This window comes from Liolophura sinensis, chromosome 1 (assembly GCF_032854445.1).
Source record: "Liolophura sinensis isolate JHLJ2023 chromosome 1, CUHK_Ljap_v2, whole genome shotgun sequence".
Classification (NCBI taxonomy): domain Eukaryota; kingdom Metazoa; phylum Mollusca; class Polyplacophora; order Chitonida; family Chitonidae; genus Liolophura; species Liolophura sinensis.
In genome coordinates, this window is record NC_088295.1 from 28,353,943 (window position 1) to 28,381,848 (window position 27,906).

A 27,906-nucleotide genomic window follows, 5' to 3' on the forward strand; every position below is an offset into this window, starting at 1 on the left:
TCACTATAGGTACTGAAATCAAGCACCTCTTGTGTAATTCTGTTCTTTATCTTTCTATTCACTGCTCAGTCTGGGAACTATGGTGTAATAATTGGCTTGTACATTTTGTCTTTCCTATAAGGCCACACCAATTGAAGTCTTTGTTTTACAGGCAAAATGAAGCGTTTCTTTCACATTCCAGCAATTGTTCCGGCCAAAGACATATTTTACTTGATTTCAACTCCGTACATAAGCAGAAAAACCATTAAAATCATTTAGATCAGATAAATACAAAGGTGGATTTTCAATTTTATTTTTATTCTGTTTTTGAATTTGTTAGGTGTCTGTTCACACATTAAATGTTAAATGAAATTTATGTCTCAGCCCTGAAGAGAAAATATATCTTCTGCTTCTTATAACTGGCCAAAGGCTTAATTCAGGAATTTGTTGTAGAAAATGAGATTTGAGATGAGGAAACCATAATATGGCAATTGCAGACATAATAACAGTTGCACAAGTAATGGTACACACAGATCCAACACCCACCCCTCCCCCCCCCCCCCACCCCGCCCATTTTTGGTATACTAGCTGCAATTTATCATATGGTTGGCCTGCACACCATTGAAACTGAAACTTATAAATAACATCTTGTAACCTCTTCAAAATCTGAATGTAAATTAATTAATAAAATGAAAGAAAGCTTTCACTTAATATATGGCTGGGATGAAATTTACTAATAAAGTGTTCATTTGCACCAGACAATCTGCTTATAACTCTGTGCATGTTCATAATCAAAAGTTAAATCAAAGAGAACACCAAAATAAAGTATTTATCAGATGAAAGACCATGAAACACTGTCCAGAAAAATAGTTCGATTCATTTTTTTAGAATTTTTCTAACCGACTTAAATGAAAGGAAAACGCAGGATTTTATGATGGTCTGTTGGGACTCAGATGGTATCAGCGATGTCACAGTAATATTTATGGCCTGGAATAGTTCGTTTCAAGGTCCATTTGTTGAATGCATTCATAGCTCTAAATGAAGATGCCTTTTGAATGATGAAAAATACCGCAATCAAGTGGCAAAAAGCTGAATTGACATCGCTGGTCCCAATGTAGTGGGAAAAGGCCAAAGTAGGATCCAAAGGTTGAAATGCATTTTACTAGGTCGAAAAATATTGTAAAAAAATAAATCAAACTATTTTCTAGGACAATATTTAACAGACGTTCAGCTGACTTCATACTTCATCTTAGTAGGCTGTGTTCTTTGCCTTTCATCATTTTACTGAGGTGGATTTTAGTCCGTTTTTCGATTCTTGTCTTGATCCAAACTGACTTTAGCTCTACCCGCAAGTCCGCGCTTGCGCCAATATCCTAGCAACCAAACAACTATGGCCGCCAGCTAGCTGGTTTTGGCAAGTGCGTTCTAAATATCGGGAAATAATATGCACTGTTAATCACGTCAGGTAAACGAAAATGTCTAAAACCAAAAGAGGGAAAAGTGGTGGATCTACAGCGGTTGGAGGTGGTTTGCCACGCTGGGAACAAGGATTGTTGTCCACACATTTTGAAGAGGTCTGTGCGTTTCTGGGCTGTTTACGCTGCCTGACATTACTATAGAGTGTAGTGGTCTCAAAACAGTGTAGTGGACTCATTAACGTTTATTTTAAACCAACGATTTGAATTCACATAGATGTCTCCAAGATTATCTTTTGAAATGCAGAATTGTAATTGTGAATAAAGAGGAAGAAGGATATGTCATAATTCAAAAAGGTATTACATGATAAAGAAATATTAAAAAATTAGAAGCTGTTAAGCGGCTGATTACCTTTTGCCCTCTAACTTATTTAAGTGACTTTTAACGTCAGTTTTAAGCATTGGAATTTTCTTTGGTATTTCAGAACATGTATTGATTCATTTTTCAGAAAAAAAATATATGTATTCCATCCTATATATACCATATAGTCTGTCACAATCACATGTGATACAGTGTCATATACATTTATTCATTTATGGCGTCATATGACTGAAAAATTGTTAAGTATGACTTTAACCCCTAGCATTCATAAATGAATGAATACTGTCTTATTATGACACTTGCCTGTTTTTCCCCTTGCAGACAGTATTGTAGCGTCTGAACCATTATTCCATTTCATTTTTTTGTGTGTGTGTCAGAACGTGCTTGCTAGACATATTTATGTATCCCGCTGATCTGAAATCTCTGCTTTTCAATTAGGATATATAGGCAATGTTATGTGGTCATGGTCTTCTTCTTTCACACTCCTACATTGTCTTATGAATTACCAATATAGCAATTTACAGTATCATATTGCTTTTTTGTTCCTCAGGACACATGGAAAGGAAATGTAACATTTGTAGCCCCCAATAAATATGAAGATGTCAGACACATTGATGCTCTTTCAACAGCTGTTTCAAGTGGATTGCGAAAGCTTTTCAGCATCATCACCCGGGAGGAACTTTATGCAGTGGTTTGTGCAACCTTTTTTCCCATGACTTGTTCAGTGTTCCAGTTGTTTGTACAAGTAGCATGATATGGTGTTTAATACATTACTTCGATCATGTGACAGTTGTGTCTTTATTAGCAGAATAGTCTCAATTTAATTTTTCACATCCTCACTTCCTCTGATGCAATGATAAAGTTTACAGATAATTTGGAATAGGAATATTGCTGCAACAAACATGATTTGGACAAGCACTTGAATGATTTTTTTGGCATAACTTTTAAGATATAATTAAAATAGGTTTAATTCAGTAAAAAATACTTGACCATGTCGTAAAACAACAGCCAGTCAATCAAACGTTGACCACATATCAGCATTTTCTTGTTTTTGTTTGACAGGTTAAAGATCTGGGAAACCCCAAAAATAAGAAAGCGAAAGAGGTTCCTGCTAATTTTGAAGTGTGTGAAGCTTGCAAACAGTACCTGGACTTGGGAGAAGAAATACCTGTCCACCTGCTGGCCAAACTTCTCAAATTTAGGCTTTTAGATATTAAAACCCGAGATATGAAAAGGCGTGATGTAGAAAAAAAGGTAAGAAACTGTTAAGGAATTTTTATTCTTGGCTTTGAATGATCTAAGATATATCAGGCATCATCAATCTATTTGTGAATCTGTGTGATCCTTATTTGATTTCCATCCAGCAGTGTAAATATACCTGGTAAGGCATTGCTATGTTGCAATTGGAAATTAAACAAAAGCATGTACATGTATGTGTCAGGGGAAAAAATATCTCACTATTGTTATTTCATCTTATTTAGGATGCCATATTTGATGAGGTAAAATATTTTAGTATATTGTACATATACCTCGATATTGTTGTTGATAATTTGCTGTGTTGTACATTTACACAAAATCAGTTTGGCCCACATGAATGGTTTCAAACAATAAATGGTTAGCAGTTCACCTCTAAATATATCTAATGAGGAACAAGTGTCATTATGATATTCATAATTGAGCATTACATTAAATGTTTTTTCTCAACTGAAATGAACTACATTGTTTTATTTATTAAATATCATAAGGTAGCCAGTTTGTGATACCAGCTGAAAGTAAGCTTGCTCACTAAAATATAAATCAAGCTACTGCTGAAAAGTCTCACATCCTGAGCAGTTTTATTCCTGACATCACCCTTTTCATGCAGGTCATACTGTAGTGTATCTTCAGCAATCAGCAGTTCACTCGTCCGAAGACATAAGTCTCGAGTGAAAATATATTACAGGTCATCTTTGTTGATGTTGATAGGTCAGAAGTATATTTCACAAGATTTTCCTCCCTGAACCGAAAAAAAGTCCCAAATTTGCTGTTGTACACAAAATCGGTCATGTTGCATGTCAACAGGTCTATGTTTTAGTACTTTATCAATTTCCCACATAATTCATATGGAATCATGAACTCATTTTTGAGCATTGTGTGTACATAGCCTTTGGAGAAGAACTTGACAAACCTTCTTGGCTAAAATCTGTAACAAGACCACATAGAGTTGAATTTGAGTCTACAACTTCATTGATCAAAGGCTGATTGGCTGTAGCTAGAGCAGTGCTTTGTTTTTTGTTGTATACTTTTTGTATACTATTTCAAAAAAGGATGTGATTTTCCAGTGTGTTTTAATATTTCTTGAAAATATGATTGTATATAAACATGAATGAATAAGGAATACAGTTAGGCTAACTCACCCATACATTGAAGCTATTTTTCTTACTTAATTTTTTTTGTTGTTTTTTTTTAATGTATACATGGATTTCTTCTAACATTTGTAAGATTGTGACCGGTTGGAGATCTACATTTATGTACATGTATATTTGTGTGGTACCTAATCCATCTGTGATGGTACAGTATCTGAATACCTACATGCTTTTAAGGATGATTCATCATCCACTAAAAAGGTGAGAGGTGAAGAAATTTAAACAATTTTTGATTGGTATATTTTGTTCAGACCTTCCTTATCAACTCTGTTGTTTACATGTAATTCTTTCACTTGAATTTTGTGTGGCAAGCACATGTTTTAATATGAATGTAATGCCAGTGCATGTTGAAGACAGTGCCATTGTATTTACATGTTATGTGATGTGTGGTCAGCAACTTTTTTTTGACGGTTGCAATATTTGTGATGTTAGAAGTGCTGCCCAAAATGCCATCTCTGATGTTGTTGATGGTTTGTGAGCATGAGGTTAGCTAGAAATGCGAAAGAGGTTGTTTCATAAATGAATAACTTAGATATATGAATGATACAAAAGAGGGATTTCTTTCTTGATATAGATATAAGTGTGCAAGCTGTGATTCCTTACCTACTCAACCTTAATAAATAGAGTTGATACCGGTAATACATTTAAAGTTCAAGTACATTGTAAACATTAGGTCTGCTAGAACAATACAATTGTCAGTAGTAAATTAGGTTTAGCATTTCATACATTTTACCTCTCTAACTATATTATTCTTATACCTAGTTGGGCATAAACATTTACCTATGGAAGTCTTGGAAATATGTTAATTTGTACATATCTTCATTTGTAGGGCAAAGGAAAAGAGAGAGTTAAATCTGGTAAAAAGGGCGGTAAGAAAACTCCAGACCCGCCAGCTGCTAAAGAGGGCAGCAAGTTGAAAAAGAGGGGAGAAGAAGATGCAGATAAAAAATACATTGGTACGTTTGAATACATTCATGAGATCTTGTGTGTTGTTGCTATTTACTTTTCCTCATTCACAGGTAAGGAGACAATAAGGCAGAATTTCTATATGATGGATTGCATATGTCTTGTATTAAGAAACATTGAATGCTGTATTTAAAATTGAATTTCAATTTCATTATTCCTCTGCACTCTTCTGCAATATGCACAATGATAACGGTATGCCATCAGGACTCGTGGTTGGCATTTTTTGAAAGTGCAGAAGTCAGCTGTTAGGGGCAAAATACAGAAATTTTGGTTTGAATCACTGAACAGAAATGGCAAATTTACAACCATTGATGATAGTGCGATATATAGTCTCTTTAAATATTATAATAAGATTTGGACATTTCATTCAGAGCTAGTTAAGGTATTTTTGAACGTCTGAAGTTATCAGTTTATTTTAAGTCAAGTTACTTCAAACAAAACCTGCATTGTTTACCTGTAAGCATTTAGGTGTAGAGAAAAATTGTGTAATGATTTTTTGGTGCTTTTTAGATGATGAACCAGATGATGGACCTGAGCATTACATCTTAGTCCAGGGTTTCAATGATGCCAAACTGATAGCCGCCTTGTCCGATATTGGAGTAAATGTGAATGCTGTAATAAGGGTTTCATCCCAGGAATACCCTAGACCTCCCACAGAGGCCAAAGAAGCAGAAGGGGAGAACGATGATAAAACACTAGGTATGTATCACTGTTTTCTTCCCTAAAATTCACTTTAAATGTCCATTTTTATAGGCAAGTATAGGTTATAAAATATTTTTTTTGTTGCTGAAATTTACATTTACATTACAGTAGGATAGTATCATATTTTAAAACAAACTTCAAACACCCTTTCGGAAACTTAATAAAACTGTCAGAATTGGGAAAAATGAGTAACTTACGATTATGGACGAAAATTATGCAGTGTTTTGTATGTCAACTGATATAAATTCACATCCTGTCTACCAGCTGCAGAAGCTGAGGCCAAGGCTGCAAGAGTTGCTGTAAAGAAAGAACTGAAGAAGTTCTGGTCAGAGTTGCTACCTACATTACAAAGACAACCAGACTCCTCAAAACTCCATGATGTAGCTCGTCTCGATTATGAGGTTCCAAACTTGATAGTACCTAGCAATCTGGAGGATGCAGAGCAAAAGGTAATAATTCACCAGTTTTAAAGTTTCTGTAGCTGTATTGTGCCTCTCTATCCCTAACCACATGTGTGACATATGTATATATATATATATGTTTTAAGAACCTTCAAACTTGATTTTTATTTTGTGTTTTTTTTCATACTTATGTATACTGAGACATTAAATTCAACTTTTTTCTTTTGGTGAAAGTTTGTATAAGCAGAGAAAAGTGAATAATTGCAGCGTTTTTATGTTTTATCCTAATTTTCAGCTGACATTTGGCACAGCTGTGTTTGAGGATATAGCCTGTAAGATATATGACTTGGTGGATGCGAAACGTCAGTACCATTGCTATATGGAGAATATAAGGCTGATCAGTGTTCCTGAGTGTGGTCAGCCTCAACCCCCACCCTCTGGTAAGTTGTCTACTTCGTTCTCAGACCATTTTACTGGAATATTTAGTATCACAAGTGGTTTTAGTAAAATGACATAGAGGCTTGATAATTCAGACAAAATTTAACCAGTCTTTGTAAATATGTTGATAACAAAGCATGTATATACATGTACATGTAAACCAAGTTTTCTTTTGATAATCATAAACGTATTAGACTGTTTATTAAAAACTCTCTAAGCATACATTCAGTTTCTTTTGCCATATGGTATGTGAATGTGTAGAAGAAGACAAAAACTCAGAAGTTGTAAAAGTGGTTTCAGGCTTTTTTTATCATGTTTATGAACACCTGTTCAGTGGACAGGCTTCTTGGCTTTGATATACATTTACTCCATCTGCTGAAGTTAATATGTACATGATGTATTCAGATTTGCCAGGTGCTCCAGGTGGCACAATTCCGAGTGTCACACCCTCCATGCTTCAGACTGAGGCCGATATGAGATACTACAATGACCTAATGAGTATTATACCTCAGGAGAGTGTCAGTGTTCCTCTTATCATGCACTGTATGCTGGAACAGGTATGTACAAAATAAACTTAATTAATTTCACCCTTAAAGATGGGTGGAAAATACAACAGTGATCATTTAGAATTTCTCTACATTTCATGTTCAGATACTCTTTACTTTGTGAGCTTTAAATAATCAAAAATTAGACTCACATGCCGAGCCATTATCTCCCCTGATTTCAAATATGAATTAACACAAGAGATCAAGGGAGGTAAGTAGTCCACACTAAGATCAGTCTGATCATATATATGTGTTAAGATCCTCTGTATGCACGTTCACTCATAATTTTTAATCTTGTCTACATATGTATGAGTCACATGTGGTGTTATTAAGGTAATAGGTGATACAAAAGTAATTGAAAAATGTTGTATTCTGATTCCACAGATTGTTGCTACCGAAGAAGACAAGACTCCTCCGAGTGCAGCAAAACCTCCGCCTAGAACAGATGGCTTGAATGATTCTCTAGCCTCTCACATCAGTAGCGTGGCCTTCAAACTAGCACTCTCTGAGGAGGAACATAATGTAAGTAATAAAGCATTAACCTTTTACCTTATTAAACTTTGAGTCTTTCTGTTTACAATACATTGAGAAATATTTTGGGGTTTAGCTTTTATTCCATGCTTCCTTGAGAGTATAAAGGTATATTAATTTGGGCCTGCTCTGTCAAACTTTTTGCCTGATTTCTTATCCAAATATTAACTGAGTTCTCCAAATATTTACTGAGTTTTCCAAATATTAACTGAGTTTATTAAAATCTTGTGTGAAGGCTCACCTAGTGAAACCTCAATATGTGCTTGTTCTGTTTATGCTTTCCTGAAACTACCAGTGAGAATAACAGCAGCATTTTTCATTGCCTTCAGAGCCTGACAGAAGTTTTAGAGTTGCCTGAGCGTCCCCCTGATTCGCCCCGTAACCCACTTCTCATGAACAGAGGAGATGAGATCACAAAGAGAACACAACACTTGAAGGCTAAGTATGGCTTCAATCCAGAGCAAGTGGAGAGGGACATGCTCAAACATTTGCCGCTCTCCTCCCTGTGTCAGCTACCCCGTCCTTCTTCTAAGATAGCGCGAGAAAGATCTGCTCGGCTGCAAGAGCTTATACATTTCTGCTGCACTGGAGGATTAACTCCTTCAGGTCAGTCACTTCTCATGATTCATTAATCATGCCATATTAAACTGACGAAAATCTGCAGCCCTATCAGTGAAATGTACCCTCTGCTGCATGTATTTGGAATGAAATACTGGATTGATCAATATGTGTTATTATTTAAAATGTCATACTATTTCGGGGTACAAATCATACATTTTTTTAAATTCAGTAAATGTTCAGCAGTTGATTCTGGTGTAGAGCTTTTAGTGGTGAATACTGTTGAGACCTGTATCTTGTACCTCCTGATTCTAGAGATTGACAGAGCTTTCAAGCAGTTTGTCCTGGAGTGCATGGACCTGACCTGCACTGACCCTAATGGATTTATTGTCACCAAGGAGGGCGAGGGGGCTGACCACACCTCTATCCCCTGGGACGACCCCTACCCATACTTCAAAGGCATGATGACTGAGGAGGACAAGGCTCTGTATGAGGAAGAAAGAAAAGCAGCACGTGATCTGGAAAAAGAGGAAAGTAAGAATACATTTAATCATTCAGAATTAATATTATGTTTATAACTAGAGTAATACTTTTGTGCTAAGCGTATTTTCTTATAATTTTATGTAGTGTTGAAATTTTGTGTTGAGGATTATACATCTGCCTGAATCAGTATCTTGTGGATTTCCTGGATTACCCTATTATATTGTTTTCTTTTATAAGTTTACTCTTCTGTTTAAGGTGTTTGTCATTCCATGGCTTATATCAATATGCAGAACTAAATCTGAATATATAAACTATTCTTTATGTTACCCAGGTCTTGAGAATGTGGCCCAGAAGTCCCCAGTTTCTCCCCCAGCCAGAACTGGATCAAGCTGTAGCAAAGGCAGCACACCATCATCATCTAATGAAGAGTTAGATAAGGGGGATAAGAGAGCCTCCAGAGCACGCAGGAAGAAATCCAAGTCTGGTAAGGCTGGCGGAAGAATTTATATTTTCTGAAAATATTTTTCCATGTAGTTCTAAAAGTTTTGTCACTTTCTGTGTGAAGTCTGATTGACTGATGTTTCATAGACTTACAGTTGCTCAGAAGAGAACCAAATTCCAACAAATATCATACTTGTGATAGCAAACAGGATCTGGTGCCATATTAATCTAAAATTAATCCCTGGAACGAAAACATAAAATGGGTAAATTCACAAACTCACTACAGACCTTGATGATTTAATAAATCACTGCTGTGACACATTAAGTAAATTTCATACATGTAATCTATTTTATATAGAAATTCTTTTTACAATCTTATTTTCAGATTGTGTGATAACATTTTGATGCTAAACATCATGGACTAATTCAAAATGGATAGATTAAAATAGTGAAGGTTTGTGTTGTGTTTTACAGGTGATGGTAAGAGTCGTCAGAAGAGCTCTAGTGTGGAAAAGAAGAAGTGTGTATCTGTAGAGGAGATTGTAGAGGAGGCGCCTCGCCCTGAATCAAGTAGCAGTCACAAGAGTATCCTAAGGTCTCGGTCTAGATCAGCCTCAGGGAGCAGGCTTAACTCAAGGACCAACTCAGGTAGGAATTCACGATAGCTGCATACTGTGTGGTCAGAGATACTCATGACTTATATTCAGCAAGTTTTTGTTCATTTAGAGTTAACTGTAGTATTTAATGATGACCAGTTCATACATCTATATAACAGCACATTCTGTTAAATATCAAAATAACCGCTTCGGTGGGCGTCCGCCTCAAAGTTGGGAGACCCGGGATCAAACTCGGTCACACCAAAGACAGAAACAATGTAATGCCCCGGTATTAGTATAATGTGACTGGGTGGGGTGTCATGTATGGTGTCTTTGGCATGATACTTCAGTGATGGCAGTAGTTACAGATTTACCCTGTGACAAGAAGACACAGTATATGTACACACACCTAATGACTCCTCCTTGTCGTATGACTGAAAAATTGTGAAATACAGTGTAAAACCCACAGTGTACATACATACATAAACTATCAAAATATAATGAGACATCTTCATGCATCCTTGAGATTCGTATGTATATCACTGAAAAGGCCCACCAGTCAAGCTTGTGTATATGCTAAAACAACAACGTATCTTGTCTCTACCTCCTCCATGACAATACTGGTGCAATGCTGTTACGTTTTTCTGATGAATGAGTTAACCCTTCTCACATTACAAAACCTTACTGTTAAGGTAGGTGGTTTATTCTGCTGGCACTGCGATTCTTGCCATTCATAATGCTGTCAGCTATCAGAACATTAATTTGATCAAATCAAAATCTTTTGCTGTTACAGTGCACTTCAACACAACCGAGGAAGGGCATCCCGTGAAGCAGCCTGGAGATGAGGAGCCAGGCGATGTGCCTGAGGAGCCAGACAAGACCACAGAGGAGAGTCTGGTGGACATTCTAGGGTGCTCAGAAGAGGGACCTAGACCAGTGGTGCTTCGCAGAGCACTTTGAGCCACATGTCTTAGCTCAGGTTAGTTGAACTGCACAGTAGCAACACAAGGCTTAATGCATTCCATTCTACATGCACCCATAGCATGGCTTCTGAATGGAGAAAAACAGAATCATCATCAGCGGTATAAATGTTTCAGTAAAGAGTAAATCTTCAGGGCTTCCTTTTTGTGAAGAAAACGAAAGCAGGAAGACTCAGGCATAATATTGTTTCTCTTTTTTGAAGAAATTGCTTCTTGTGTTTAAATTGTTAGAAAAAGTGTTTTGGATTTAGCTAAAATTAGTAAAATTATGAGGTGTGTGAGGTGTTTTGATTTTCCCATTGTCTGTCTCATCACTGCAGAATGATATTCTTTTAAACATACATTGCTCTTATGACTTGATTTGAAACTTGTGTTTTGTGAAATGTTATGATAGTGCTATCCATATTTATGTACATCAGGTGTTGAAGGAAGCCTCATACTGCCTGCCTTTTGTGGACACATATTACCACAAGCGGGACAACTCCCTGCTTATCGTCTTACACAACCCATATAACTCAGAGTTACAGAACCATGTGGACTGGCACACAGAACTTCATTGTAATGTTGGTTTTAGGTCAGTGTCAATGCTTTGTGTCGACATTCCTGTTGTTTTTAGTCTTGCTTAATTATGGTAATGCATGACCAGCTGCATATGCACACTAATTAAGTTGCTGGCCTTTCATATTACACTTTTAAGATCAAGATATTAATGCACAGTATCTTTTTAATGTATCTTTTTCCATGCTATTTTTTCACTAACAAGAATTTTATTGAAGAACAAGTTTTTCACAGTCTTGATTGTAATTTTGAATTAGTGGTGTATTGTATGTTCTACAAAGGCATTTTATTTGAATAAATATGTCTGCTTTCTCCATGTAACTATTAATGTCAGCCAGATACACATAGCACCAGTTTCTCATGTTTTGTTGGTTTTTTTTCCGTTAAAATAGAAACTACCTGGAGCATGTGTCCCATTCAGTGACGGGCTGGGTGGCAGAGATAGAAGCTAGCTATCAGGCACAGCAACTGACCAGCGAGTTACAGAAACTGAAAGCAGATGAAGAAGCAGCTGCCAAGGCTGCTGAAAAAGGGGCCAAAGCAAAGAAGTCTCCACGCAAGTCCCAGAGTGAGTAATATGCTCCTGTTAAATCCAGTGGTAAGGTTTAGTCTAAGATCTGACCCTGGAGAATTTCTTTGTACTTTCTCTCTGAATATTTGAAAACTTCTATGGAATTAGACTACAGTCAGCCACTCAATCTAAATATTTGCCTTCTGACAGTTTTTAGTAGTTTCTGAAAGGAAATTTAAGAATTGTCCTTGTCATCGAATGAATCTTGAATTCAGGAAAATCTGTATATTCACCCCCATGTTAAAATTGACAGATTGACCCTATGGTGCCTTAAAGTGATGACATCATGTCACAATGGGCATAATTCTGTTGTATTACATTGTAACTGTTCAGATTGTAAATGTTCAGATTGTTAATGTTCATATTGACAGTGGTCATGCTGAATGCAGCTCATTAACCAGAAGTCACGTTGTAGTTGTAATAAATTTGGGTCATCATAGTTTTTCAAGCCACTGTATGGAAAAGAGGAGAGGGTAATAGTATGGGGCATATTTTCAATCAGGCAAAAGTCCAAAAAGTTCCCCCAGCAGTGTTGAAAGACCTCAGTCCGCCAATGAGATTTTCTTACGGCCTCAGTCTATCAAGGCCTGGAAAATGGAGCAAGAACAACTGCAAGCCGAGGCTGAAGAGCTGGAGAGGCAAAACAGGACAAGAAGAGCAAAGCTGATAAAAGGGTGAGCATACTTAGCAATATTTTAGTTACACATGTACTATATAAATGTGTGAAGACATGTAATATGCAACCTTGGGACCAACTTAGGTGTTAAATGTTATAAAAAATGGGGTTAAGTGTATTTATTGTTTTTTTCTTTGATTTTAACAATGTATGATATAAATCAATGTGTTTATTATTTCAGAGTGTAAAATTCCAGGTAAATGATAAAAGTGATTAAACAAACCGTATAGTTTCTAATAGTTATTTAGAATGCTTTTCTCTCCTTCTAGGTAGTTATCTTTCTGAACTTTTAAAGCATCTCCTTCAGTCAGGATATTAATATTTAATAAACGTATTTGAACGTACTTTCTACGGTACCATTGTTTAATATTTACAGTAAATATGTTATATGTGTATGTGCTCTTCTGAAGCTTAATTCAAACTGAAAATACTAATTTTCCTCTCTTTTTACTTCTAGTTTTCTTGGTAGCTGGTAAAGGCATTGAAGAATTAACCTACCTCACTATCATAATTACTGACTGATGTTCTCTCTTCTGAGCTAGGCTTTATACATTGCCAGGCTCTAGCCCTTCCAGTTTCCTGGCATTCTTTTCCCTGAGCATTAGATTGGGAATAGGAAGATGCTTCTGTTTGTCTCAGCCCTTGTTTTTCAGTGAGACTAGCTGAGTCTGCCATTTTCTGTAACTCATCTGTTATTCAGACTATTTTACCTTTAAGTGTTAAAGCCTATACATGTTAATGTACATTGGTCTTGGTTGTCTTGGAGTACATAGAGCTCTGTTGCCTGTTCAGCTAAAAATGTTAATAAAATGTAGCCCTTTGATGAATCATTAAAGTTTCATGGTGGGTTTAGTTTATTTTGAAACCAAAGTATACTTACAAAGGCATATAGTTTCAAGTAGAACTATTGTAGACAGTAAGCCCATGTTAACTGTATGTGTAATTTTGTTTATACAGAAAGATGATGACCGACTGAGTAAGGCTTCCAAAAGGACCAAACTCTCGTAACAGCAGCAAGTCTAAGACCTCTCAGAAGGAATCCATATGCAATGACATCTCTGAGGAGGTGCTGGAAGAGCCAGAAACCTACTGGCCTGTGAGTGGTTGAGGATTTTGTCATTAATCGAGTTACCACTGGCATTTTTACCCTGTAATAATGCTATGATTTTAATGAAAAGTGCCTTTTTGATACAATTCCCCAATTTCAGCTAATCTGCAATATAGTACAATTTAACAATATTAACCTAATGGTATGTTTTTTGGAATATGTGTAATCTTTATTAAAGCACATTTAAATTTAAATGGTATTTCTAAATTTATGTACATTGACATGTATGCATTGTTGTTTTAATGTGTGTGTCATGAATTATTTACTTTTTTACTCTTAGCATGCATATGCATTACTTGATGAACAGTACAATGAAGATAAATGAAATATGCACTTCTTTTTTTTTTGTGCTTTAGTTCACCGGCTATGACATGGGTAACAACCTGATCCATGTGTCAGGGATCACCACCACCATGTTCCCTGTGGACGGCGGTCAGATTAGGACCCAGAAGACAGAGTTCCTTCACGGCCAGACTAGTGTGGAAACCTCTGTTCTCAAGGATGGTCACGTATTCGTGGTGCACCTTCTGGACCCTCATGAGGAAGAGGAGGAGGAGCCAGACGAGGAGCTGAGGCAGGCAGAGAAAGAGGAGGAGGAGTTGCAGAGACAAAAGGAGATTGAGGATGTCAAATCTGATGCTGAGGGTGAGTAGTTGCACAATTTCAATTCAAGTTTGACAATTTAACAATGTGTAGTCAAAAATATTGAAGAAATGGGTATCCATGCATTCACTTCAGACATTGAAATGAATTGTTCGTCCCCTACCTGTACCTAGGAAGAGGTGTGAAAACCAGAGGTTTAGACCTCGCCCATCTGTCCATCAAAAAACATTTTGCTACACTTTTTTCATAGCATTTCTTGGTATTGAATTAAATGTTGCCTAGGGCTAAACCATAGCAACTTACAGATGATTTTCAAACCATTTTTGACAAAATTATTGCCATTTTTGTTTGATTGTGGACATTACAGATATTATTGTGGCAACTCAAACCAGTAAGCAATACATTCAGACAGCTGTATTAATGTTCTGTATGTATCCTCAAATCGATGTCATGTTGCACAGAAGTAATAAAGGTGAAAGACATGAGCTCCAGACTGACTGAAAAAAAATTCTGTAAGAATGGGAATCTTACAGAGCTTTGTGCCAATATTAGGTGAGAGTGGTCCATATTGTTTAACATTTGCAGAAGAGGAAGGGAGCAATAAGGCATTTGAAGGGAAGGAATCTTCTGGAGAAGTACAGAAAAGTACGGAGAGTACACAAGTGAAGGATATTCCCAAGAAGCCTTCTGTCAGTGGGTTTGGCTCCGTGTTTGCTCAGCTCAGTGATGGCATGTGTCTGGCCTTCAGCACGTTTGGGGCCACAGGAGACCCAGAAGGTGGTAAGACAAGATTTTGGCATTTTATACCTGTCACAACAGAAGTTGAATCTGTGCACAGATAATTTGTGATATTAGATTATTCATATGCACAGGACTTGTAGTACTTTTAGTTTCAGTCTGACAAGTGACATTTACCTTATCATTATGTATATCAGAAATTTAAAATGAATGAGCTTGTCGTTAAACAACAATTAAACAGATAATTAAATAAGATACATCTACATATATCAGGTGTGTGTATTTATTTATTTATTTATTTATATGACAAGGTTTTACGTGGTACTCAAGAATATTTCACTTAGATATGACCGTGGCCAATATTATGTTGCAAGAACACTGGGTAGAGCCCATGGTGAGCCTGCGACTGGCAGCTTGCAGACCTTCCTACATGTATCGATGTGTGTGTGTTTTGATGTATTATAGAAGTGGAATGTAAGGAAGAAGAATCTGACCCTCTCCTAGCTGAGATGACAGCTCCCAGCCCAACACCTCAGGATTCCAAGGCTTCAGCAGCCAAAGTGAAGAAAGAGAAGGGCAAGGATAAACCTCCCACTCCAGATGCATTACAGGTAAGATCACGGGGTACAACACCAGTATGCATATTAAGGGTACTGTGTTCATCCTACCAATTTACTACAAGTTAGGGAGAAAACCAAGGTGACAATCATTAGAAATAGTGATTTTCTGCAGCACCATGTAATTTGTCACTTTCATTTTTACAGAAGATTTATAGTGCAGTTTGATACATGCAAATTGTTAGTAAATGCTCTGTATTCTGTTTGCATTAGGAATCTGAATCAGAGAACTTGAAGGATGGAGAGTCAGGTGTGAGTCAACTATTCCAGCAGCTGTATGTCACCTGTCCTGACGGCCTCAATGTCAGGTACTTCCTGGAGAGCTCTATTGGTATGTGGCAATGTTTTGGCTTCATTAGTTTTACATACACTGCATTTGACCTAAAATTTTGTCCTTGACCAAGTTACCCATTTAGCCCAATTCTGAGAGTTTTGTTGAACTAGGAATGGTGGTATGAGGCTTTTTTGTTTGATAGGATGATATGTTAGCTTGTGGGGTAATGTAAGTTTCAGCACTAAAAGTAATGACAGCTTCTATTTTCCTCTAAAAATGTTTTTGGAGGAGAATTTTAGGCCATATAAAGTGTCTTATGTACAATATTTTGCATGACAAAATTTTAGGATTTTCTGTTTGATTAAATGCCAGTATTCTTAGAAGAGTGTTTGTATTCCATGGTGCTTCCAATTGTTTCATCTCTGCAAAAGATACAGTGCTGGCATGTGAAAGTTATTGGGCAGTCTTCAGTCACAAGTGGTTGGTTAGGGTAGCGTCCATACCAAGCCTTGATAAATACCTCTTTTATATTAAATATAGAAGATCAATAATAAAAGCCCATAAAGGAACAAGAAGAGTTAGCAATTTTAACTGCCGCCACATGTTAATGCATGTATTTATAAACCTTTCATTTTATATTTCAGGTGTTGTCCCGGCGTCTGAGGATGATCGCCGCCTGGTGGTCCGGATGAGCTACCCCTTTAAGACTCAAGGGACACAACCCTGTGAGTCTATCAGGAAGAAATTTGCTCTCACGGAGAATTGTAGGACAGTAACCACTGAAGGGACTGTGGTCAAACACATGACAGATGGCACAGTACAGGTAAGTGATCAGACAACATTACAGAGGCTCAGTTAACAAGAGAAAAATATATCCCTTGAATTTAACCTTTTAGTTCTTCTATTCAGTCAGTTTTGATTTTTCTGGGAGTATCATTTTAGAATGTGTTTATAAATTTTTTTGGCTTGTTTGTGGCTAAATGTACGCATGCAGTACATGTCTTCATTACTGAAGCAATTTGTAGCTAATTTTAAATTATGGTTTTTTATGCATATCAGAAAATGAATGTAACATTATGTGCATTTCCAGAGTTTGGATTATGTCTGTTTTGTGTGTGTACAGGTTCTGTACTCTGATGGCACAGTGAGTACATACACCACAGCCTATGGCCACTTACCTGTGGTTGACCAGTGTAGCACACCCAAGCCAGAACAGGGGGTGCCACAGTTACAGGGGGTGACTGACACTGACACTGAGCCACACAAGAAAAGTGAGTCAGACGAACGTCTCTTTAATATTATTTTGAATGTTTTTTGGTTTCATGTCACCTAGTAAGAAACCCTGATATGCAAATTATGGTTGCTTAGTACAACTGAAAGCAACTAATGCAAAATGCAGAGTGAAAAAAAAACTTGCTTCTCTCTGTTTGAGAAAATAGAAATATTGATAAGTTTTTTTATAAGATGTTTACTATAAAGATGACCACAAAAGGAAACATCTAAACAAATTATGTATGACAATGTTATTTACACTACATTTTTAAGCACATTTACTGCTATGTGTGAATGTGATATTAACCTATTTCCATCTGTCCACCAGGTGCAAAGAGTAAGCCTAGTGCTAAGAGTATCAGCACAGATAAATCTGAGGAGGCACCCCCAGAGAAGAAATGGGCCTGGATGACAACCTTACCTAGTGGGGAGAGAACACTTACCAAGGAAGATGGAGAGCCTGTCAACATCAAGCCTGTCATGGTGTGTCTGGCGTCTGACCCAGAAACCAAACAGGTATGTTTACTGTATTGTGGTGGTATGCAAATTAGAATACTCATTCAGTACATTTAAATAGCATGAGAGAAGCATTTCTTGCCTGCTACATGTACATTTAGATTGTCAGATGCAGTGTATTTCTCCCAAAGGTTTGTATTAATTTTGCTTTTTTCATTTTATCTTTGCAAAATTATCTGCAATATTTTTCAATTTCTTTACCATATATGTGGAGATATATTCACTGAAATTTTAACATTTGTTACAAATGAAAAAAATGGAGACTATTAGACTTGTTAAGGTGAATTAGTGGCTTACAGCAATATTACATCCATATCAGATTCTTGGCGATGACAGACTTTTGTTATTAGTTACTGTATTTTATTGTGTTACTCAGTCGATGGCGACCCGTGATGACCATGTGATCACAATCAGTTACCCAGATGGTACGACCATCGTGGAGCATAATGATGGGACACGCATCACCACATACTATAGGGAGAACCAGGTACCTGTAGACCACGAGGACACAGTCGAAACAGGTATGTACTCCACAAGTCACTCATCCATGTGGTCACATGCAGTAAGCTATTTATGCATGTGGCTCATTCATAATGATGCTGACAGATGTTGGCACTTTGTTGTCAGACGTGTCAACAAGTAGTCTGTCATTGTGTTCATGTGCTGGTCCTGTTAAAAAGATCCACAAAAGAATGGGAAATTAACTGTGTGATGTTTATGTATTTTTTCTTTTCTTTTTTTCCTTTTGTCTACCTAATACATGTAGATGATCAAAATAATAATAAAAATTACAAATTCTACATTCATACTCTTTAAAGGGATGGCATTTGGCTCATAACTGTCAGTTAAATTATGTATGAATTCATTTTTTAAATGTATTACCTTTGAAATTGTTTGTGCTGTAATTGGATTGGTCCTTTTATGATTACTTTGTTTTTCTATTAGGAGAAATGCCCCAGTATGCTCTTCAGCAGATCAAGTTTGTCAAGGTGGAATGTCTTGGGTACACCACTATTGAGTTTAACTGCGATACCAGTGAGAACCTGACAGTGTTTGGGAATGGAACTACAGTGAATGTCTTCCCTGACGGCTACTACATGATCCACCATTCTGATGGAGGGCGTTTTGAAGTCGACCCTGAGGGATCAAGCATCTACTACCCTCGCCCCAACAAATACATGGAGCAGATTGTCCCAGACAGGGAGATCCAGTATGCCTTGCGACACAATGCCGATGTCATCTGTGAAACTGTGGACCCAGATGGCAATGCATTTTCTGTCAAGTACACCGGTGATACGTTGGTAACACCGGCTGAGTCTGAAGAGGCTCAATCAGAGCTGAGCAGCCTGGACACACCCACAGAGAAAAAACTTGTCTCTTACAAGCAGCATGCACCACGCTTCTTTGTCATACACAAGTCAGGACGCGGCACAGAGCTGCTGCGATATCAGGACGTGGCTGAGTACTTAGACAAGATGGAGCAGGACCCCAGCACAGCCATGCTGCAGGACCCTATGCCTGACTTCCCCGGGGCTAGTGGAATAACAGTCCTCAAGCCCATCGAGGGAACACCCTGTGATACTTGGCTGAAGAAGTATGACATGGACTCCATTATGCCACCAGGGATTCGATCTCGTGACCTCACCACACTCCCTCCAAAAGAGGTGAAAACAGATGGTCCCATGTTTGGGACAAATCTGGGGAAAGGGTTGTGTGTGGGAGCAGCTGTGAAACAGGCTAGTCGCTTCCCAGTGTTAAAATGTCCAAATACCATAGAAATTCGTCAGCTTATACAGTACAGGCCAGTGGGAGAAGTTCTCCGAAAGAAGTATGTAACATTGTTGCTTTTTTGGATGTCCTAATTCATCTTAATGCTATTATTAAGATGAATGTACATATATTAGACTTGATTATATCCACCTTACAATAATAAATGATACTGAGCACAATTTAGTTTGCCTATAGGTTATTATTACTGATATAATACTATTTTGTGACTTGTCTGTAATAGTAAGTGAAGTATGTAAAACCTTTGTGTGCAGAGAAATAAAATTTGTGATATAATATGGGAAAGGTGCCTGTAAATCTCATTGCACAGTATAGGTTATTAGTCAGATGTAACAGCCTGTTCCTCTGGTGTGTGCAGATTACAAACAGGCCTGAAGGATTATGCTGAGTTTGTCAAGCAGAGGAACACCACCTCCGACATGTTACAAGTGCAGGACCCACGCAGTGAAGAGGAGAAAACCTTAGCTGAACGTCTACAGGCACTTGTCACAGAACACCACCCAAAACGACCTAATTCAGGTAACGGATAAAGGCAAAATAAAGTACCAAAATATCAAGTCATCATGAGTTATGTGTCTCCTGTGCTTGATAGGCTTGTGGTCATAATAATCTTTTACAAAGCATGAACATTTCTAATTGGTTAGTGTTGGTTTGATTGACAGTTGTGCATAATTTGTATATTGCGTATTGACTATGATCTTTTTCCCTGCATGGAAAGTTTTGCACTTTACAGTAAATTTTACTAACACAATGTATTGTTGTGGCAATAACTTGCAGTAGTGCAAAAGAAAGACATTCGATTTCGAACAAAAGTTACATGTGTAGTGACGCTTTCCTTCTCCTCCTACAGCTGATGTGAAGGCTGTGTATGAAAAAGCCACAGAGCCCACCACGCCCAGTCCTCCACATACCCCTACTCCCAAGAGGACTAAGGCTGACTGGGAGAGGGACCAGAGGGAGAGACAGGAGGAGCAAGAGGGCAGGGAGGCCCTCAGGCACAAAAAAATACCCCCGTACTTTGACAGTGAACTGGGCAAGGCATTCCTACATACACAGGTCAGTCTGCAAGGAAATATTGCAGTTGTCAAATCTGGAGGAATCTTTTATATTCTGAGAAACCGGAGTGTAACAGACATTGAGTTGCTGTGTGGACTGTTTGACTAACCTACCAAAATCTGTTCTTAATCTCTTGGGACAAAAGATCATAAATACTCATCTAATACTAATTTCTGGATGTAGACAAGTGTAACATTCCCTTGTTGATCTCCCTGGTCTCCCTGTTTTAAATGCAGGGCAAGGACATGGAAGAGATGATGAGACAACTGTCAGCAGACTTAAAGCACGAGAGAGTGGTCAGTGAGACAGGTGTGTCAGACATCTCAACACCTATGGACTTACCTGCTACAGACAGTGCCCGCCAGCTGTATGGTATGTACAATGATCACATTAGTGTTCTGAGCATGTCACATGTATTCCAGAGTGGTTGATGCTAAGAGTGGTTAAAAAGTGTTCTCATCACTTTATTATCTTCAAAAGAAATTAAATTATGGAGGATGTCTATGATTACAGTCAGTGACGGATGATTTCATGGAAATTTTTACTAACTAGTCACACCCAGCTGTGCTAAGTTGGTGAAGAATAATGTGAAATTTTATATGATCATCTTTAAATCACATGTTTTTTAACATAAATCACATATTTTTTACAGCTCTAGCTGTTGAAAAATTCCATGAAATGATAGTTGACTTACTGTGTTTTACATGTAAGTTGATAGTGAATCACCTTTGATAGGAAGTAAACAGTGTTTTGTGATCAATTTGGCAGTGCACAGTTCCCAGATGAGTGCCACAGAGATCCCACTTCCTTCCCCACCGGGTAACAGTTCAGGCAAAATGGTGGACATTCCTGAGAGCCCTAAAGGTAAGCAGTTACAGCTAACAAATGCCCATATCAGTGAATTTCTTAGGTGAAATTAATTCTTATCTCTCAGTGCTCGTTGATTTAAAACTGAAACATTCCTTAATGAACACTGAAGTATTCATGAATGAATTAAAAGCTTCATGTATTTTCAACATTTTTGTGATAGAGAATGTGATGATAGTGCAAGAATAAATGGCTCTAAGAAATTAGAGTGTTATACAAGTACACACCAGTAATGTGTAAATCTGTTTCACTCAGGCATGGGAACTGGTATGACCCCATCAGGTCTCAGACCTGGTAACCCCACCCCAGCTCATGCAGCTGGCCAAGGTTCCCCAGCCCCTCTCAGACCAAAGAACCCTACCCCATCACACAGCAACAGGACTGTTCAGGACAGACCAGGTAGGGCTATTGTACAATTAGTGTGAATCATTAAATTGTATGATTAAGTTATAATAAGGCCTATAATTTGTTCTTTTGGGGAGTGATGTGGGTCAGTGGTAAGGTGTTTGACTGGTATTACTTGGGCATGTTTGGTGCAGGTTCATTGAAGGCCACTCATCTGCCACCAATGTGGTTTGGAAGTCTGAACCTCACATGTGGGAAAAGTTTGGACATTTACTCATAAAACTGACTGCCATGATATGCTCAAGTGAAAAATACTTGAGAATGGTGTTAAGAACAGTATTATAAATAAATAAATAATTCTATTCTTTGTGGGGGAAAAAAGAGATGTCAGTATTTGGTGGGTTCTTGCCATTCATAAATAACCCCCTCTTTCTTTACCTAACCCACTTTGATATGTGGAAGATATTGGTCAGTGTGAAGACTTTGTTACTTGCTGCTGTGTTTTAGGGAATCCCACCCCAACCAAGTCGAACCTATCTGGAGGTGCTGAGGGGCAGGGCGAGGTCTCTAACCAAGGCTACCCAAGCATAATGGAGCAGCCCGAGGAGGAGAAGACAGGTAAGTGTTTTGTAATTCTTCAACTGTATTACAATTCACATATTACAACAATGAATGTTTTCACTGTTTTGTCTTTCATTTTTTCATCTAAATATGCAATTTTCTCCACACACACTGTAAAAAGCAATTCTCTTGATGCTATGACACATTTCTGACAATTTACCGAAAATGTCAAGTTTAACAATATTTCTTTATTTCTTAAGTTATTTAACAACTAAGGCATGTAAGGATCCTTCTAGAGAATCCCTTGGACTTGTTGCATTCTTAACGATTACTTTTACTTTGAGAGTAAAGGACATCATTCCTGATTTATTAGCGTTGTGCAAGTGTGCTGGTTTAGTGCTTGAGAAATTGGCATACTCAGAATCGCAGCAACACTCTTGTGGTGTAAATATCAACTGCATGACATAGACTCAGTGTTGCATTGTGTTTTCCTGCAGTCATAAGCCAGTTGCCAACAGGTGACACAGAGTTGATCCTGACCAGAAGTCTTGCTGTGGATGTGAAAGGGGAACTAAGGACAGAGGCCATACGTTTGCCTAATGCCATACAAGGAGGGCGGCCAGGAGCATTGCCCAACATTAAGGTAATGCAACAGCTAAATCTCTAGGGTGGGGTGGTACTGATAGGGACAGTGATAGGAGAGCTGAGAACAGAGGCCATACATCTGTCTAATGTCCTATGGGAAGGGCAGCCAGGAGCATTGCCCAACATGAAGGTAATGCGACAGCTAAGTCTGTAGGGTGCTGATAGGGACAGTGATAGGAGAGCTGAGGAGAGAGACCATACATCTGCCTACTGTCATATGGGAAGGGTGACACCACAGTAGGATCTATAGGGGTGGGATGGTGTTGATAGGGATAGCGATAGGAGTGCTGAGGAAAGACGCCATACATCTGCCTACTGTCAGATGGGAAGGGTGACACCACAGGTGGATCTATAGGGGTGGGATGGTGCTGAGAGGGACAGTGATAGGAGAACTGAGGACAGAGGTCATACATCTGCCTACTGTCATATGGGAAGGGTGACACTACAAGTGGATCCATAGGGGTGGGATGGTGCTGAGAGGGACAGTGATAGGAGAGCTGAGGACAGAGGCCATACATCTGCCTACTGTCATATGGGAAGGGTGACACCACAGGTGGATCCATAGGGGTGGTGTGGTGCTGAGAGGGACAGTGATAAGAGAGCTGAGGTCATAGGCCATACATCTGCCTAATGTTATATGGGGAGGGCAGTCATGAGCATTGTCCAACATTAAGGTAATGCCACAGGTAGATCTGTAGGGTTGGGGTGGTGCTGGTACAGCCCACAAATTGCTGTCATTGCTGCCTACATGTAGCTTAATTCAGTATAGGAGGTTGGCGTTCTTGTTGTTATAATATATTTTTTTTTGTTCTCATCAGTCTGGACATCAATCATTTTTTCTTACTGTTACAATGTGTAACCTGATTTCAGTACAAGACTGTTAATGTTAAGGATCCAGTTCACATTGCTACCTGACCTGTTTTGATTTCTGTACAAGATTGTTAATGTTAAGGATCCAGTTCACATTGCTACCTGACCTGTTTTGATTTCTGTACAAGATTGTGAATGTTAAGGATTCAGTTCACATTGCTACCTGATCTGTTTGATTTCTGTACAAGACTGTTAATGCTAAGGATCCAGTTCAAATTGCTACCTGACCTGTTTTGATTTCAGTACAAGATTGTTAATGTGAAGGATCCAGTTCACATTGCTACCTGATCTGTTTTGATTTCAGTACAAGATTGTTAATGTTAAGGGTCCAGTTCACATTGCTACCTGACCTGTTTGATTTCTGTACAAGATTGTTAATGTTAAGGATCCAGTTCACATTGCCACCTGACCTGTTTTGATTTCTGTACAAGATTGTTAATGTGAAGGATCTAGTTCACGTTGCTACCTGACCTGTTTGATTTCAGTACAAGACTGTTAATGTTAAGGATCTAGTTCACATTGCTGCCTGACCTGTTTGATTTCTGTACAAGACTGTTAATGTTAAGGATCTAGTTCACATTGCTGCCTGACCTGTTTGATTTCAGTACAAGACTGTTAATGTTAAGGATCTAGTTCACATTGCTGCCTGACCTGATTGATTTCAGTACAAGACTGTTAATGTTAAGGATCTAGTTCACGTTGCTACCTGACCTGTTTGATTTCTGTACAAGATTGTTAATGTTAAGGATCTAGTTCACATTGCTGCCTGACCTGTTTGATTTCTGTACAAGATTGTTAATGTTAAGGATTCAGTTCACATTGCTACCTGACCTGTTTTGATTTCTGTACAAGACTGTTAATGTTAAGGATCCAGTTCACATTGCCACCTGACCTGTTTGATTACTGTACAAGATTGTTAATGTTAAGGATTCAGTTCACATTGCTACCTGACCTGTTTTGATTTCTGTACAAGACTGTTAATGTTAAGGATCCAGTTCACATTGCCACCTGACCTGTTTGATTACTGTACAAGACTGTTAATGTTAAGGATCCAGTTCACATTGCCACCTGACCTGTTTGATTACTGTACAAGACTGTTAATGTTAAGGATCTGGTTCACGTTGCTACCTGACCTGTTTGATTTCTGTACAAGATTGTTAATGTTAAGGATCTAGTTCACATTGCCACCTGACCTGTTTGATTTCTGTACAAGACTGTTAATGTTAAGGATCTAGTTCACATTGCTACCTGACCTGTTTTGATTTCAGTACAAGACTGTTGAAGATCCTGTCCGTCGTAATGTGAGGAACATGATGGCAACTGGAGCCACTATCAAAGGTCAAGGTCAGCTGCAGCGTTTGCGGGGCCTGAACCTGATGCCTGAGGAGGTGCAGTATGGAGTGTTGAAGGAAGGTTACACCTATGCTTATACCGTGTCTCTGAGGAACACCGGCTCAGACTCATGCCGCTTCAAGATCCGCCAGCCCCCACCCAGCACGGGACTGCGGGCTCTCTATAAACCAGGACCAGTAAGCTTTGCCATTCACTTGACAAATGTTGATGTCATAAAAGTCAAACAATATAATAACAATGAACAATAAAATCAGTGACTACAAGTAAGCTATTCGTTTTGTCTCATTCCAAGAATTTACCTGTAAAGGTTCGAGAGAATTTTAGGCTAAATACAGCAGTTTCAAAGAGATGAAGAATAAGAGCACAAGAAGCTATGATTATAGTACATCTCAAAGTATGCTTTCAAGCTTAAGTGGTGCTCTCTTTTTATGAGCCTGGTAAGAGTTGTCTCTCTTGTTTAAACCCTCAGGTTGCTGCAGGTATGAAAGTGGATCTGTGCCTAGAGCTGTACGCCATAGCTGTGGGTGTGGAGGGAGAGTCAGGAGTGGGAGCTATCAGCCATAACCTGGAGATCATCACTGAGGTTGACAACTTGTACCTTCCTATCAGAGCAAATATCCTTTCACTTTTTTTGTTGATGATGACATTAAATTAGGTGTATAAAGATATACAGCAGTGATTTATTATGCATGAGCAAGCTTTAATAATCACCTAGCTTATACATATCAATTAGTTTAGTTTCTAATTTAGGTGATTAAATGCAATCTGCTGAATGATCTTTATTCAGATATAGTTTACCCATTTTTTTAAAACGTCTTTCACATATTAAAGAAAGACATTTTGTGCTCCTTTGACGTGTCTGAATTTAGCCACTAATATTGGCACAGGTTTTTAAGTAGACTACCAGAATGGTTTATATGTTGCAGCTTGTAAGTGTTAATTAATAGTTAATTCTATAGTTCTTTACATATCTGGTATTATTAAGTTCCTGCTTGTCTTCAGTATGGTCTGCCCATGTTTTGCCTTAACCCTGTCCACCAGTATTAACAGCTCATGAATATGAGAACAGGAGTTCTGATAGCCCAAGAGGAGGGAAATCCCCAGGGACCAGGCTGGTGTCCACGCGACCCCCAGCTAACACAGGCATCATCAGGCCGCGTAAGGAGAGTCACAGGGGTAAGCTCACAAACACACTATACCTTGACTAAGGGTTGAACAAATGTCACAAAGTAAAGTGGTTTAAATTTACAGTGAACCAGCCTTTTTTAAAGAAAATTATTTTTTGTAGTTTTGTGATTAGTGAAACATATGATATTTGGGATTTTAGTGCCATGAGCCCCTCTTATGAAGCAGTCAGAAGATATGTGATCATGGTAAATGTGCCTGATGTAGCATTGTAGCGACAACTTTATATGTTTGGGCCCCCTCACCTTTTATGAGTGGTTTGAAATTGGAATCTGTAATCAACATTATGTATGAATTATATATATGTCATAGTGATGGATAATTACACACCTGTACAAATTGGCCTCAAATTCTGCATTTTTTCTTCATACATGTCTGTTTTATTTTTCCAGATGGAGCAATTCCTGTTTTCTAAGGAGCCAAAGTGATAAAGGTCTTCTGTGCTTTGGAATATCAGTGAATATTTGATATTTGTTGAAATGTCAAATGCTGATGTACCAACCTGTGCTTGATTCCTGACAATGCTAACTTTATCACCCAGTATGTTACCTATAATGATTACATAAGCTCCATTTGGTCGTCTTTTTAAATTCACAGATGTGAACAACTCAGTTAAGGCAGGTTCACCTGTCTATACATTGTCAACTTTTACCCAACATTTTATTAAAATGACTGTGATAATAAATTTACACAAACCATTTATGTGTGTTCCTATTTTACAAGTGGTAGGTATTTCTTGTGATGTTTCCTTTTATTTATAAACAGAACAGTTTTCGTACAAATTAATTCTTTTTGTGTGTCTCAATCTGTCCAATGTACATAGCAGTTTCCTGTTGCTCTGTTTTGCTATGACTAGACTGTGATAAAATAAATGCTATTCCAAACTTATTGCCGAGGGAGTTTTCATTAATCCTTGTGAAAATATGCTTGACACAGAACACCTATTTAGAATGGAGTACGACACTTGCAGATTTGTCACTTGTATGGGTATTAGTAATTCCATATTTTACTTGTTCAGTTGTCACCCGGTATTAGATAATGCAGTATGCTCACTACTTCGTCTTATTAAGAATATTTACAATTTTTTAAGAATAACGCCCTTATATAACGGCAGTCAGGATTATGGGTGTGGAAAGCCATCAGCAGGTATCTGTCAAGGTTATGTTGCATCAATGGAAGCTGGATTCAACCTTCAGTCTTACTGACATATTCAAGAGCTGACTGACTACAGCCAGAGAGATGCTTTAACTTAATGATTAAAATGTTCCAAAACAAATATCAGGTCCCAGGATCACAAAGTAATCTTAGACTTGAGTCCAACTTTTAACCATTAAACTTTGTTCCTTTCCATGATTTTAGTTCAAATTTGCTTTAAAATAACTTATCCAGAATTTTCATAGGCAAGCAATATTTCCACCTGGTTACATAAAAAATAACAACTTTTTAAGATTTGAAATATTTGGCTTAAATCATACAATCGC

At 38.0% G+C, this 27,906-nt stretch overlaps 1 protein-coding gene across 1 annotated transcript; it reads left to right on the forward strand.

Moving 5' to 3' along the window:
• Nucleotides 1–1,372: 1,372 nt before the first annotated feature.
• LOC135475042 (sperm-associated antigen 17-like) lies at nt 1,373–27,306 on the forward strand. The gene is given in 39 exon segments (XM_064754815.1): nt 1,373–1,553; nt 2,327–2,467; nt 2,839–3,030; nt 5,011–5,137; nt 5,658–5,846; nt 6,114–6,298; nt 6,546–6,690; nt 7,094–7,245; nt 7,618–7,755; nt 8,094–8,370; nt 8,638–8,856; nt 9,137–9,289; nt 9,721–9,894; nt 10,636–10,751; nt 10,753–10,821; nt 11,242–11,396; nt 11,773–11,948; nt 12,454–12,628; nt 13,639–13,723; nt 14,092–14,380; nt 14,924–15,118; nt 15,542–15,687; nt 15,907–16,024; nt 16,612–16,790; nt 17,091–17,238; nt 17,568–17,755; nt 18,132–18,276; nt 18,701–19,583; nt 19,902–20,062; nt 20,394–20,599; nt 20,836–20,971; nt 21,368–21,463; nt 21,722–21,865; nt 22,319–22,429; nt 22,870–23,015; nt 25,156–25,416; nt 25,710–25,854; nt 26,279–26,416; nt 26,818–27,306. Coding segments are annotated over 39 exon segments (6,825 nt in total). The 5' UTR covers nt 1,373–1,454; the 3' UTR covers nt 26,841–27,306.
• The last annotated feature ends 600 nt before the right edge of the window (nt 27,307–27,906 follow it).